This window comes from Salvelinus alpinus, chromosome 12 (genome assembly GCF_045679555.1).
Source record: "Salvelinus alpinus chromosome 12, SLU_Salpinus.1, whole genome shotgun sequence".
Lineage (NCBI taxonomy): Eukaryota > Metazoa > Chordata > Actinopteri > Salmoniformes > Salmonidae > Salvelinus > Salvelinus alpinus.
Window position 1 is genome coordinate 23679245 of NC_092097.1, and position 14974 is coordinate 23694218.

General features: G+C 48.0%; 1 protein-coding gene across 9 annotated transcripts in view; it reads right to left on the minus strand.

Annotated features, from left to right (window-relative positions):
* The window catches only part of LOC139535712 (paired box protein Pax-7-like), a 67171-nt gene that overhangs the window by 2010 nt on the left and 50187 nt on the right, over positions 1–14974 (minus strand). For all 9 annotated transcript variants that reach the window (XM_071335418.1, XM_071335417.1, XM_071335422.1 and 6 more), the window contains exon 8: positions 1–202. This exon is cut by the window's left edge and continues 48 nt beyond it. In XM_071335418.1, coding sequence (XP_071191519.1) covers positions 1–202 — 202 coding nt within the window. The remainder of the gene's footprint in view (positions 203–14974) is intronic.

Consider the following 14974-nt stretch of genomic DNA (forward strand, 5'->3'; position numbering starts at 1 on the left):
TGTAGCTGGTGGCACTGTAGGTGGGGGGACAGTAGGACTGGGAGGAGGCCAGGCTGTCCACCCCCTTGATGGAGTCAGAGCGCTGGCTGCAGCTGGCTGAGATGGGGTTGGAGGACTCCAGGCTGCCGTGGAGGGGGGAGATGGAGAAGTCATGCTGGGACTGGGAGGGCACGGCGTTGGGGTTACTCAGGATGCTCATCACCTGGGGAGGGCAGAGGGGAGACAGAGGGGCGGTTAGAGAGGCCTAGGTCCTAAACAACACATGGATGGGATTGAGTGACTACACCAGCAAGTTGCAGAAAACACTGGGAGTTATCACATTACTGAGTTGTACAGAGGCAGCATGGAACATGGACCAACAAAAAAGTCTTGAAGTCCCAAAAAAAGGACAGGGATGAGAGAGAGAGATGGGTGAGAGAGGGAAAGAAAGAGGTGCCAGTGAGTTCAGTGTTTAGCGTGGGGACAGCGTGGGGACAGCGTGGGGATAGTGCGGGGACAGCACGGGGACAGCACGGGGACAGAAGGGTCTCAGGGTGATAATAGAACCACCAGCAGTGCCAGACAGCCCCTGTATATCCCAGAGCCTGGGGGCTGGAGGAGGCCTGAGGCCTACACACCACAACAAGCACTGAGGGAGTCCCTAATCCCCAGCCCCTAGCCTAGCCATCTCATGAATAGTAATGGAGTTGGAAGCAGTAAACGATCCCCTTAGATCAGATCCCCACACAAATATGCTCTACTAGCCTCACCGAAGGGCCTACTGCTAGTATGAGTTACAGTTACGGCTAGGGTAAGTATTAGGAGTGTTATTTATACAGCATGAGTGCATTTATTTAATACTCTGCAATATAATTTCATATTCATCTACAGATGTAGGCATAGCAGGAAATGCAAACTTGCAGTGTAATTGAGGTTCATATTTTTTTTAAATTGTATTTTCCATTTTGAAATTTCATACTCGTTTGCCCTATCAAATCCTACAAAAAATGTCCATTAATTATAATCCACATAATCATTTACATTTCCTGTTGCTGTAGTATAATTTTCCTACTGTAGCAAACCGGTTCAAATTAAGATCCTACATCTGTACACAATCATGAGTTAACAAATAATAATCCACTAGTGCTATGAATGTTATTATCTCCATTAGACTAGAGGCACAGGTATCACCACAACGCAGTGCAGACGGACGTTTCTACTGAGCTTCTTCCCTAAACATAAAATGTTGAATTAGACTTATATTTCCCTTTTAGGAAAGCAGAGGGGGAGACTCTTAATGGGGGAATTGGTCCCACATATGCTTCCCTTCTATTGCAAGGAAGCATCCTCCCCAACATCAGGTTCACGTTGTGTCTCGCTACGCTGGGCTGGCCTTTGGCGCTTTGGCTGCTAAACCAATTAGCTCATCATGGAGGTGGTTACACACACACACACACACACACACACACACACACACACACACACACACACACACACACACACACACACACACACACACACACACACACACACACACACACACACACACACACACACACACACACACACACACAAAGGTTTAAACACAGTTCACAGAGCTGATGCTGTGGTGCAAAATATCCTACAGAAGGACAGGGCTCCAGTCAATCTCCAGAGTGGACATCTAAGAAACCTTTATACTGTAGAACTTCTTCACTGCATACGTACGCAGTCATACTGCTCAGCAATGCATAGCCAGACACACACACCGCATAGGGAAAATTGATTTTATTCCACAAATTAATCATATTCTGAAGAAAAAAAAGTATCTGACGAAATATGAAGCACTTGAGGCACATCAGAGACATAAAGGCTGGTTAGCGATTTCCTCATGTTAATTCTATCAGCATGGAAACCCCCAGCCTCCTCCAACCCCACCACTTATTTATACAGAACATGTGACATGTATCCATGAGAGGGAGATTCATGGCTCTCTGCATGCAGGACACATGGGATGCTGCCTCCCATATGGGCCGGAGCTGCAGAACAGACTCAGTGTGGAACCTCCTGTCCCCTGCTGTGTTGTGCTGGGCTGTGATGTACTTACTATGCTGTGCTGGGCTAAGATGTGCTGGTCATGTGACGTGGGTGTGGGGAAGTGCTAGCCGGGGGTCCAGGGAGACAGCTGGAGGGGTGGGCCAGTATAGTCATCAGTTAATTGAAGCTTGATTACATCACTTCCTTATTTAAACATGAAATAATGAAGCGGCCAACAATCAGGGACTGTGCTCGAATCAACCTTATTACTATTCATAGGATTAACTAGTTCCTCAAAAGAGAAGGCTATTTTTCATGGACAATTTTATCATCTATTTTTTTTTCGTCAAGATTGCAAAGTTTGCAGTTGTAAAGAAGAGAGGATTGTCTGGAAGGTTGTATCCTTGAGATGCCTCTCCTAAAATCACTCAGATGATTTTGGTTCACTTTTGCTGGAGGGGGGAAAGGTAAGCTCCTCATTTGAGCCGGGTTCATATTAGCTATCTGTAATGTCTTTCTGCTTTCACACAGCTAAACAAAAATCAATGCTATTTCACCACTTCCCCTTATTATCTGATGTGGGTAGAGATATGGATGATGCTTAGTATCAGCTGCAGGGTGTAAAACACACCCTCAACAGGCCTTTAGACCTGCTCTGCTTCAGAACAACACCACTCAATACACACTTAACTAACACCCTCACTCTCTTTCAGAACAGCCCTCCACTACACCCCTGCCTCCCTCCCCCTCTCTCTTTCTCTCCGTACAGCATCCTCAGTGTTCGTTTGTTGTTTGACTTTGTGCTAGGGCTGTTGGAGGAGATAATGTGAGACAGGAGCAGTTTAAAGGACACTGCTCCAGGGCGTTCCCTGCCTCGCTCTCTACAGATAGATTACTTTATAAATAATAATAAAAAACAAATTAATTCTCTCAACTTCTGAGCCCTCCAGCCCCGCGGCGGAGTGAATGGAGAACTGGAAGTTGATACAATGTGCATCCTTTCAGATAAACAAATAGAGCATTTGCCACACAAAAATAGGTTCTTTCATACCCTGCTAATTTCCTTAACAGTCAAATTATATTTTTGTGTCTGCTTAAATGTTTGACGAGCCTTTGCTCTTTGTTGGATTTGCTTCCAGAATAAAATTTTACTTGCTGTGAGGAAGTTGACTGACAGAAAAAGCGAAAGGCAATATTTCCTTAGGCTACAACAAAAGAGGGAAAAATGTCATAATTTTCTTATATACAATACTCACTAAATTCCCCACAGTGACATATTCAAACCACAGTTTCAAAGAGATGCCTTCCGTCACAATGTTATTTAATACCCTTCATTATCACTACTTATGAAGCACCCAATGTAATATCCCTAAACAATATTTACATTATATCTTTACAGTCACGTAATGTGCTATGCCCATCTTAACCCTTGATTGACCACAGAGAGCTTCAAGTTCCTTGGTGTCCACTTTGCTAAGGACCTCATGGTCTAAACACACCAACACAGTCGTGAAGAGGGCACGACAACACCGCTTCCCCCTAAGGAGGCTGAAAAGATTTGGCATGGGCCCTCAAGATCCTTAAAAAGTTCTACAGCTGCACCATTGAGAGCATCTTGACTGGCTAAATCACAGCTTGGTATGGCAACTACTCAGCATCCGACCGCAAGGCACTACAGAGGATAGTGCGTACGGCACAGTACATCAATGGGGTTGAACTCCCTGCCATCCAGGACCTCTATACCAGGCGGTGTCAGAGGAAGGCCCTAAAATTGTTAAAAGATTCCATTCACCCAAGTCATAGACTGTTCTCTCTGCTACCGCATGGCAAACGGTACCGGAGTGCTAAGTCTGGGACCAAAAGGCTCCTGAACAGCTTCTACTCTAAGCCATAAGACTGCTGAACAGTTAATCAAAACTACCCGGACTATCTGCATCGATCCTTTTTGCAATCAATCTTTTTGACTCTATACACAGACACTGGACTCTACCCACACACTGACACATACTTACCCTGACACGCCAACACATACACACTCACTCACTCATACATTACACGTACACACAAGCACACATTCGCCACACACACACACACACATACACACTCATCACATACAGTGGGGCAAAAAAGTATTTAGTCAGCCACCAATTGTGCAAGTTCTCCCACTTAAAAAGATGAGAGAGGCCTGTAATTTTCATTATAGGTACACTTCAACTATGACAGACAAAATGAGAAAAAAAAATACAGAAAATCACATTGTAGGATTTTTAATACATGTATTTGCAAATTATGGTGGAAAATAAGTATTTGGTCAATAACAAAAGTTTATCTCAATACTTTGTTATATACCCTTTGTTGGCAATGACAGAGGTCAAACGTTTTCTGTAAGTCTTCACAAGGTTTTCACACACTGTTGCTGGTATTTTGGCCCATTCCTCCATGCAGATCTCCTCTAGAGCAGTGATGTTTGGGGCTGTTGCTGGGCAACACAGACTTTCAACTCCCTCCAAAGATTTTCTATGGGGTTGAGATCTGGAGACTGGCTAGGCCACTCCAGGACCTTGAAATGCTTCTTACGAAGCCACTCCTTCGTTGCCCAGGCGGTGTGTTTGGGATCATTGTCATGCTGAAAGACCCAGCCACGTTTCATCTTCAATGCCCTTGCTGATGGAAGGAGGTTTTCACTCAAAATCTCACGATACATGGCCCCATTCATTCTGTCCTTTACACGGATCAGTCGTCCTGGTCCCTTTGCAGAAAAACAGCCCCAAAGCATGATGTTTCCACCCCCATGCTTCACAGTAGGTATGGTGTGCTTTGGATGCAACTCAGCATTCTTTGTCCTCCGAACACGATGAGTTGAGTTTTTACCAAAAAGTTATATTTTGGTTTCATCTGACCATATGACATTCTCCCAATCTTCTTCTGGATCATCCAAATGCTCTCTAGCAAACATCAGACGGGCCTGGACATGTACTGGCTTAAGCAGGGGGACACGTCTGGCACTGCAGGATTTGAGTTCCTTGCGGCGTAGTGTTTTTCTGATGGTAGGCTTTGTTACTTTGGTCCCAGCTCTCTGCAGGTCATTCACTAGGTCCCCCCGTGTGGTTCTGGGATTTTTGCTCACCGTTCTTGTGATCATTTTGACCCCACGGGGTGAGATCTTGCGTGGAGCCCCAGATCGAGGGAGATTATCAGTGGTCTTGTATGTCTTCCATTTCCTAATAATTGCTCCCACAGTTGATTTCTTCAAACCAAGCTGCTTACCTATTGCAGATTCAGTCTTCCCAGCCTGGTGCAGGTCTACAATTTTGTTTCTGGTGTCCTTTGACAGCTCTTTGGTCTTGGCCATAGTGGAGTTTGGAGTGTGACTGTTTGAGGTTGTGGACAGGTGTCTTTTATACTGATAACAAGTTCAAACAGGTGCCATTAATACAGGTAACGAGTGGAGGACAGAGGAGCCTCTTAAAGAAGAAGTTACAGGTCTGTGAGAGCCAGAAATCTTGCTTGTTTGTAGGTGACCAAATACTTATTTTCCACCATAATTTGCAAATAATTTCATTAAAAATCCTACAATGTGATTTTCTGGATTTTTTTTTCTCATTTTGTCTGTCATAGTTGAAGTGTACCTATGATGAAAATTACAGGCCTCTCTCATCTTTTTAAGTGGGAGAACTTGCACAATTGGTGGCTGACTAAATACTTTTTTGCCCCACTGTATGCTGCTGCTACTGACTATTATCTATCCTGTTGCTTAGTCACTTTACCCCTACCTATAGTGATCGGAAAGTATTCAGTCCCCTTGACTTTTTCTACATTTTCTACACTTATTCTAAACTTTATTGAAAATAAAAAAATATATCAATCTACACAGAATACCCCATAATGACAAAGCGAAAACATGTTTTTAGAAATGTTTTCTAATGTATAAAACATAAAAAACATATATACCTTATTTACATAAGTATTCAGACCCCTTGCAATGAGACTCGAAATTGAGCTCAGTTGCATCCTGTTTCCATTGATCATCCTTGAGATGTTTCTACAACTTGATTGGAGTCCACCTGTGGTACATTCAATTGATTGGACATGATTTGAAAAGGCACACTTGTCTACATAAGGTCCCACAGTTGACAGTGCACGTCAGACCAAAAACTAAGCCATGAGGTTGAAGGAATTGTCTGTAGAGCTCCGAGACAGGATTGTGTTGAGGCACAGATCTGAGGCACAGATCTGAGGAACGATACCAAAAAATGTCTGCATTATTGAAGGTCCCCAAGAACACAGTGGCCTCCATAATTTTTAAATGGAAGTAGTTTGGAACCACCAACTCTTCCTAGTGCTGGCCGCCCGGCCAAACTGAGCAATTGGGGGAGAAGGGCATTGGTCAGGGAGGTAACCAAGAACCCGATGTTCACTCTGACAGAGCTCTAGAGTTCCTCTGTGGAGATAGGAGAACCTTCCAGAAGGACAACCATCTCTACAGCACTCCACCAATCAGGCCATTATGGTAGAGTGGCCAGACGGAAGCCACTCCTCAGTAAAAGGCACATGACAGCCTGCTTGGAGTTTGCCAAAAGGCATCTAAAGGACTCTCAGACCATGAGAAACAAGATGCTCTGTTCTGATGAAACAAAGATTGAACTCTTTGGCCTGAATGCCAAGCGTCACATCTGGAGGAAACCTGGCACCATCCCTACGGGGAAGCATGGTGGTGGCAGCATCATGCTGTGGGGATGTTTTTCAGCGGCAGGGACTGGGAGACTAGTCAGGATCGAGGGAAAGATGAACAGAGCAGAGAGATCTTGATGAAAACCTTTTCCAGAGCGCTCAGGACCCCAGACTGGGACGAAGGTTCACCTTCCAACAGGACAACAACCCTAAGACTGTAACGTAACAAAATGTGGAAAAAGTCAAGGGGTATGAATACTTTCCGAATGCACTGTATGTACATATCTACCTCAATTACCTCGTACCCCTGCACATCAACACAGTACTGGTACCCTATGTATATAGCAAAGCTATCTTTGCTCATTGCGCATTTATTCCTTGTGATACTATATATATTTTTTCTATTGTTATTTTCTATTTTTTATATTATTATTATTGTTATTATTTATTTGACTGGATTCTGCATTGCTGGGAAGGGCCTGTAAGTAAGCATTTCACTGTTACTCTACAGCATGCGACAATAAACAGGTCAGAATGCACCTGTTAATCCAGTGACCTGCACTACCCACAGACAGATTAAAATGTTCACTATACCTGTACATTTTTTCATTTTAACTAAAATATTTCACAGACAAAGTTTTTGCATCTGAAGAAATAGTGATACAGTATAAGCAAAAGAGAGAAAGAGATATAAAGCGAGGGGAAAGAGGAGAGAGAAGAGACAGAAAGAGAGAGTGTGAGAGAGAGGATTTGGGAAGTACAAAGACTCCTCTAGGACTAAAGTTGGCCTGAGGGCCAGCCTGCCTGGAGAGCTGATAGGACAGCCCTGTGTTCCATTCCCGGCGCCAGCACCCGCGCCAATACACCCCACTCCACAAACTCTGCTCTTAATCTGCGCAAGACTGGATTAGCTCCCCTGTCACCGATAGCTCCCGTTCTGCCCAAATCGAATGCCCCCAAGACGTACCTTTAAGTTCGGCAGAGGTCACCGGGGCAGAGAGGAGAAAATAAGCACTCCAAATGTCTGGAAGTTATCTGAGGGGCGCAGAATAACATCTCACACCTTGGCAGATCTGCCTGGCTGATACACGCCTCAGCTGGGAATGACTTAAGATCAGGGATGATGATGACACCAGATTTGGGTCGATTTTTCAAGGCCAGTCCTGTGGGTGTGATTACAGAGATTAAATATATGGTTGAATTCACTGACCTATAAGTCAAGTCAATTGAGTATACTGTGTGGTTAGTGTTGGTTGATTGAGGAACCAAATACATGTTAATAGAAAATAATTCAAACTTGTGCAACGACTAAAATTATTAGGAATATTCCATATCAAATATGGAATATTTGCAAATTATTTCTGAGAATTGGTCCAAAAAATACTTTGAATCCCATATTACTCCAAATCTAAATGAAACCTCATTTTACTGATCAATTCAAGAATGCAGGGTAAAATGATTTTGCGATGAACAAAATGAAGTCAAACTTACAAATCAAATAAACAGCATAAATTCCTTCATTTTGAAAACAACTAGGAAAGAGAAAAGTACTTAAAGATCAAGGATTTTTTCTAAAGAGTCAATAGCAGTGCAACCCCAAGTCCAGCCCTCCCTCCCCCTCATCCCTCCTTCTCACATGAGAGGGGCAGCCCAGCGGGCAGTAAGGCCCCTCATCTGAGCAGACAAAATGACTATTTAAAAATAACAGAGATTGCATAAATTGAATGAAAGCGTTTTGGTCACGGTGGAGGTGGTGGGAGCAGTGTGGGGCCAGGACGCAGACGGCAGCGTTGGTGGCAGACAGCAGATGACGGGCCCTGGCCTGCGTGTCAGCGCGTTAATTGGCCGCGGCACGTTAATCAAAAGTGAAAGTGTCTTCCGCCGCCAATGCTAAGGAGAGACAGAGACAGGAGGAAGAGAGGGGGAGAATGGGGAATAGAGAGAGTGGAGAGAGAGAGAGAAATAGGTATTTGAAGAGTGTGGGGTGTATGGCAGGGAAGGGGGATGCTAATTGTGTTCAATTAAGTGCCTGATTGGCACTGACAGAATCTGGGCATTGACATGCCGGGCACAGATGAGGATGATTAGTGGGCATTGGAACAAGCTGTCACTTCTCACAACATTAGCCATACTACCACAGTGTCCCCCAGACTCTCTACTCCGCTCTCTAACAATTCTCCCCACAAACACTGAGCTGCACCATTTTATCAAACAGCTAAACTGGAGACCTAAACAAACAGAATATCAAACAAAATTCCACAAGATATTAAAGCTAGAATCCTTAATTGAAACCATTACAAAGCATGCTCCCCACCCCCTGTTTTGCAAAAAAAGCTAAGGGATGGGGCTGGAGAAATGTAACCACTCTCAAATTCATAGAAAGAGCTATAGTTGCAAGGACTGACCATCTATGATATAAAATGTATAATTGTAACCATGTTTGGGGCTATACGGCGTTTGTTTACATTTACCTTGTTTACAAACATTGTTGTTAACAAGCTAATATTTTGGTCAACAAATGGATGTAGCAAGCAATATTTCATAAAATGTAATTGGAGAATAATAGCTTTGTAATAGATTTGATTAAATACATTTTCTTCTCTGACCCATTCCCCGCCCCCACGCGTCTTCTCTATCCTTGTGTTCAATGGAGCACAGCTGCCTGCTACTAGCCAGAGAAAGGACCCCCTCCCTGCTAAATGGCCCACTGTGCATGCAGGGCCCCTCACTAACCAGAGTCTATTGGGCTGCAATTGGAGAACGTGTGGGGAGCAATCCTCTATTCTCTGCTAGTGATATGCTTGAGTTACTATGGGATGGATTCAGCCACCAGGAACAAGAGCAACCCACTCCAATACAAACACACAGACACACACGCACGCACGCACGCACGCACGCACGCACGCACGCACGCACGCACGCACGCACGCACGCACGCACACACACACACTGCAACTCACCTCGCACCGCCGCCTCTGCCAAATTAAACGGCAGATTTTCTGATTCCAGCAGAGAGGTTTCAGTGAGGCAGGGCTGTGTGTGTGAGGGAGCAGCTCGGAGAGGAAAGCAAGGCGGATCGGGGAGCGCGGGGGGGGGGGGGGGGGGGGGGTTGTTTGCTAAAACCAGCAGGAGCCAGGCCTAGTGAAAAATGTCAGGTCAAATTGTTCTTGACAGTGTTAATATCTGCACCTCATAGTCATAATTACATGTAAATAAATAGTGAAATAGCTCTCAGCTGGATACTGAGAGGAACGGGCTGCTACACCAGACAACCAGCTGGGGACCAAACCCCCTCGCATATTCTAATTTAACTGGAGGGAGAGAGAGAGAGAGAGAGAAAGACAGAGAGTGTGAGAGAGAGTAAGTGAGAGCGAGAGAGAAAGACAGACAGAGAAAGAAAGAGAGAGAGAGATAGAGTGAGAGAGAGAGAGAGAGATATGGCCAGAGACAGAGTATTAATCACGTCCATGCACCTGTCAGAGAGGCATCTGGAACTAACAGGAAACACATGCAGCCAGACAACATCCCCAACCTCCAGACAGCTAGCAAGGCAGGTTGACTGCAGCCCGGCCCTGCTGCGACCCTGCCACCCCTTGACCCCTCCCACAGAGGTCACAACAGTGTGCATACCTCATACACCAGACTTCACTTCACCTGCCTCAGCATTAACACTTCCCGCTCCAACAAGTGGAAGGTAAGAGACTGTGAATATTAATAATAATAATAGTAACACTTGGTTATAATAATATGAAATAGAGTAGAGGAAATAATGCCACAGATCTATGGAATAAAACTTCTTCAGTATGTTCCACAGTGTACGCCGGTGTGTAATTGGTATTCAAGATAGGATCGATGTGCCTACACTTTAATAAAGACAATACCATTCTCCATCTTATAGGCATTTTGTCCGCGTGGGACACACATGTGAATCCGTCTCAGTCATTTCCTACTTAAACCATCAACTTCTAGAATTTACTGAAATGTATATTGGCTGCCTCTGCAAGATAAATGTAAATCGCATTCCCTTATATTGACTATTTATCAGGATGCAACAGCTCACTTTCTGCAGGAAATATCTCTTACCCGCACACAACACCCTTGCATTTAAATAGCATTTTTATTGTCCGCCATAGCCTTTCATCTGGGTGTGGGGAGAAGAGCTGCCTCTCCAGGGGGAGAGCGAGAGCGACGGATAGAGAAAGAGAGAGAGAGAGCGAGAGAGAGAGCGAGAAAGAGAGTAGACGTACTATTGGCAAGAGTTGTCAAAAAAAGAGAAGGGGAAAGGTTGGTAGATAATAAATAAATGAAACCACATCCAAAGATATTTCTTTGAAACGAGAAGCAAAGAGCATATTGGTTTCACTGAGCTGCTCTAGGGGGGTTAGAGGTTGAGGAATAGAGAACGCAGGCATGGAACCAACCACAGATAGAGAGCCCATTAACTGGTTTAGAGAGTACAAGCCTGTTTGGGAAAAACATTTGACCTTTGCATCATATAAAATACCCACGCTAAAAGCATTCCATCTGATACATAGCTAAACACAGACAAAGCCCCATATCGCCAATGTTTGTACTTGTATATTTGTGATACCAGCAATCCTTTCCTCCGAGTTCATACGTGTTAAACAAGCAGCAAGCCCTAATAATCTATGCTAAAACATATAGCCAGTGGATATGATTTACACATGATTCTCTTGGCAGCTGCCAACAGCTGGTCTCTTTTTTTTTTTAAGCCTCTTATATCTTTTTTTATACTTGCCAAATTGAAACAGTATTTGTTTTAATGGAAGTTCTAATTAACGTCTATGTATTCCCCCTCTTGCTCTGCGAGAAGCTGAGCTATGAATGCAGGCTATGTACTCATCCCCTTTGATTTCTTGTCAGTGGAGCTTGCCAGCTGACATGGTGCCTGGTGAGAGGCTTAATGCCCAACTTTTAATAATATGGGGGACTACATGAGTCTCCCTCTCTCATTGGTATTCAGGTGCAGGATGTCTTGTTAGAAGTCAGAGAGGGGGGAGGAATGGAGTCAGAGCCTCTAGATTGTTCCCTCCATTTTCCCTCTATCTCTCTCTCTCTCCCTCTTTTTGGCAATGACTAATGTTGGCGTCTTAAATAGAATTCATCCCATTTTGAAAGAAGCATCAGTGCTCGCTAATGGAAGAGAAGAGCGGCAGTTTGGAGCCTTCCCTGGCTTATCTCTGTTAGACAGTTGGGGAAGTCGCTAGCATTGCGAGCGTATCGTGGTGTCAGCGTGCTTTGTGTCAGCGTGCGTGGTGTCAGCGTGCGTGGTGTCAGCGTGCGTGGTGTCAGCGTGCTTTGTGTCAGCGTATCGTGGTGTCAGCGTGCTTTGTGTCAGCGTGCGTGGTGTCAGCGTGCGTGGTGTCAGCGTGAGTGGTGTCAGCGTGCGTTGTGTCAGCGTGCGTGGTGTCAGCGTGCGTTGTGTCAGCGTGCGTTGTGTCAGCGTGCGTTGTGTCAGCGTGCGTGGTGTCAGCGTGCGTTGTGTCAGCGTGCGTGGTGTCAGCGTGCGTGGTGTCAGCGTGCATTGTGTCAGCGTGCGTTGTGTCAGCGTGCGTGGTGTCAGCGTGCGTGGTGTCAGCGTGCGTTGTGTCAGCGTGCGTGGTGTCAGCGTGCGTTGTGTCAGCGTGCGTTGTGTCAGCGTGCGTGGTGTCAGCGTGCGTGGTGTCAGCGTGCGTGGTGTCAGCGTGCGTGGTGTCAGCGTGCGTTGTGTCAGCGTGCGTGGTGTCAGCGTGCGTTGTGTCAGCGTGCTTTGTGTCAGCGTGCGTGGTGTCAGCGTGCGTGGTGTCAGCGCGCGTTGTGTCAGCGTGCGTGGTGTCAGCGTGCGTTGTGTCAGCGTGCTTTGTGTCAGCGTGCGTTGTGTCAGCGTGTGTGGTGTCAGCGTGCTTTGTGTCAGCGTGCTTTGTGTCAGCGTGCGTTGTGTCAGCGTGTGTGGTGTCAGCGTGTGTTGTGTCAGCGTGCGTTGTGTCAGCGTGCGTGGTGTCAGCGTGCTTTGTGTCAGCGTGCGTTGTGTCAGCGTGTGTGGTGTCAGCGTGTGTGGTGTCAGCGTGCGTGGTGTCAGCGTGCGTTGTGTCAGCGTGCGTTGTGTCAGCGTGCGTTGTGTCAGCGTGCGTGGTGTCAGCGTGCTTTGTGTCAGCGTGCGTTGTGTCAGCGTGCGTAGTGTCAGCATGCGTGGTGTCAGCGTGCGTTGTGTCAGCGTGCGTTGTGTCAGCGTGTGTTGTGTCAGCGTGCGTGGTGTCAGCGTGCGTTGTGTCAGCGTGCGTTGTGTCAGCGTGCGTGGTGTCAGCGTGCGTGGTGTCAGCGTGCGTTGTGTCAGCGTGCGTGGTGTCAGCGTGCGTGGTGTCAGCGTGCGTGGTGACAGCGTGCGTGGTGTCAGCGTGCGTGGTGTCAGCGTGCGTTGTGTCAGCGTGCGTGGTGTCAGCGTGCGTGGTGTCAGCGTACGTGGTGTCAGCGTGCGTTGTGTCAGCGTGCGTTGTGTCAGCGTGCGTGGTGTCAGCGTGCGTTGTGTCAGCGTGCGTAGTGTCAGCGTGCGTGGTGTCAGCGTGCGTGGTGTCAGCGTGCGTGGTGTCAGCGTGCGTGGTGTCAGCGTGCGCTGTGTCAGCGTGCGTGGTGTCAGCGTGCGTTGTGTCAGCGTGCGTTGTGTCAGCGTGCGTGGTGTCAGCGTGCGTGGTGTCAGCGTGCTTTTTGTCAGCGTGCGTTGTGTCAGCGTGCGTGGTGTCAGCGTGCTTTGTGTCAGCGTGCGTTGTGTCAGCGTGTGTGGTGTCAGCGTGTGTTGTGTCAGCGTGCGTGGTGTCAGCGTGCGTTGTGTCAGCGTGCGTTGTGTCAGCGTGCGTTGTGTCAGCGTGCGTGGTGTCAGCGTGCTTTGTGTCAGCGTGTGTTGTGTCAGCGTGCGTGGTGTCAGCGTGCGTTGTGTCAGCGTGCGTTGTGTCAGCGTGCGTTGTGTCAGCGTGCGTGGTGTCAGCGTGCGTTGTGTCAGCGTGCGTGGTGTCAGCGTGCGTTGTGTCAGCGTGCGTTGTGTCAGCGTGCGTGGTGTCAGCGTGCGTGGTGTCAGCGTGCGTGGTGTCAGCGTGCGTGGTGTCAGCGTGCGTTGTGTCAGCGTGCGTGGTGTCAGCGTGCGTTGTGTCAGCGTGCTTTGTGTCAGCGTGCGTGGTGTCAGCGTGCGTGGTGTCAGCGCGCGTTGTGTCAGCGTGCGTGGTGTCAGCGTGCGTTGTGTCAGCGTGCTTTGTGTCAGCGTGCGTTGTGTCAGCGTGTGTGGTGTCAGCGTGCTTTGTGTCAGCGTGCTTTGTGTCAGCGTGCGTTGTGTCAGCGTGTGTGGTGTCAGCGTGTGTTGTGTCAGCGTGCGTGGTGTCAGCGTGCGTTGTGTCAGCGTGCGTGGTGTCAGCGTGCTTTGTGTCAGCGTGCGTTGTGTCAGCGTGTGTGGTGTCAGCGTGTGTTGTGTCAGCGTGCGTGGTGTCAGCGTGCGTTGTGTCAGCGTGCGTTGTGTCAGCGTGCGTTGTGTCAGCGTGCGTGGTGTCAGCGTGCTTTGTGTCAGCGTGCGTTGTGTCAGCGTGCGTAGTGTCAGCATGCGTGGTGTCAGCGTGCGTTGTGTCAGCGTGCGTTGTGTCAGCGTGTGTTGTGTCAGCGTGCGTGGTGTCAGCGTGCGTTGTGTCAGCGTGCGTTGTGTCAGCGTGCGTGGTGTCAGCGTGCGTGGTGTCAGCGTGCGTTGTGTCAGCGTGCGTGGTGTCAGCGTGCGTGGTGTCAGCGTGCGTGGTGACAGCGTGCGTGGTGTCAGCGTGCGTGGTGTCAGCGTGCGTTGTGTCAGCGTGCGTGGTGTCAGCGTGCGTGGTGTCAGCGTACGTGGTGTCAGCGTGCGTTGTGTCAGCGTGCGTTGTGTCAGCGTGCGTTGTGTCAGCGTGCGTGGTGTCAGCGTGCGTGGTGTCAGCGTGCGTTGTGTCAGCGTGCGTGGTGTCAGCGTGCGTGGTGTCAGCGTGCGTGGTGACAGCGTGCGTGGTGTCAGCGTGCGTGGTGTCAGCGTGCGTTGTGTCAGCGTGCGTGGTGTCAGCGTGCGTGGTGTCAGCGTACGTGGTGTCAGCGTGCGTTGTGTCAGCGTGCGTTGTGTCAGCGTGCGTGGTGTCAGCGTGCGTTGTGTCAGCGTGCGTAGTGTCAGCGTGCGTGGTGTCAGCGTGCGTGGTGTCAGCGTGCGTGGTGTCAGCGTGCGTGGTGTCAGCGTGCGCTGTGTCAGCGTGCGTGGTGTCAGCGTGCGTTGTGTCAGCGTGCGTTGTGTCAGCGTGCGTGGTGTCAGCGTGCGTGG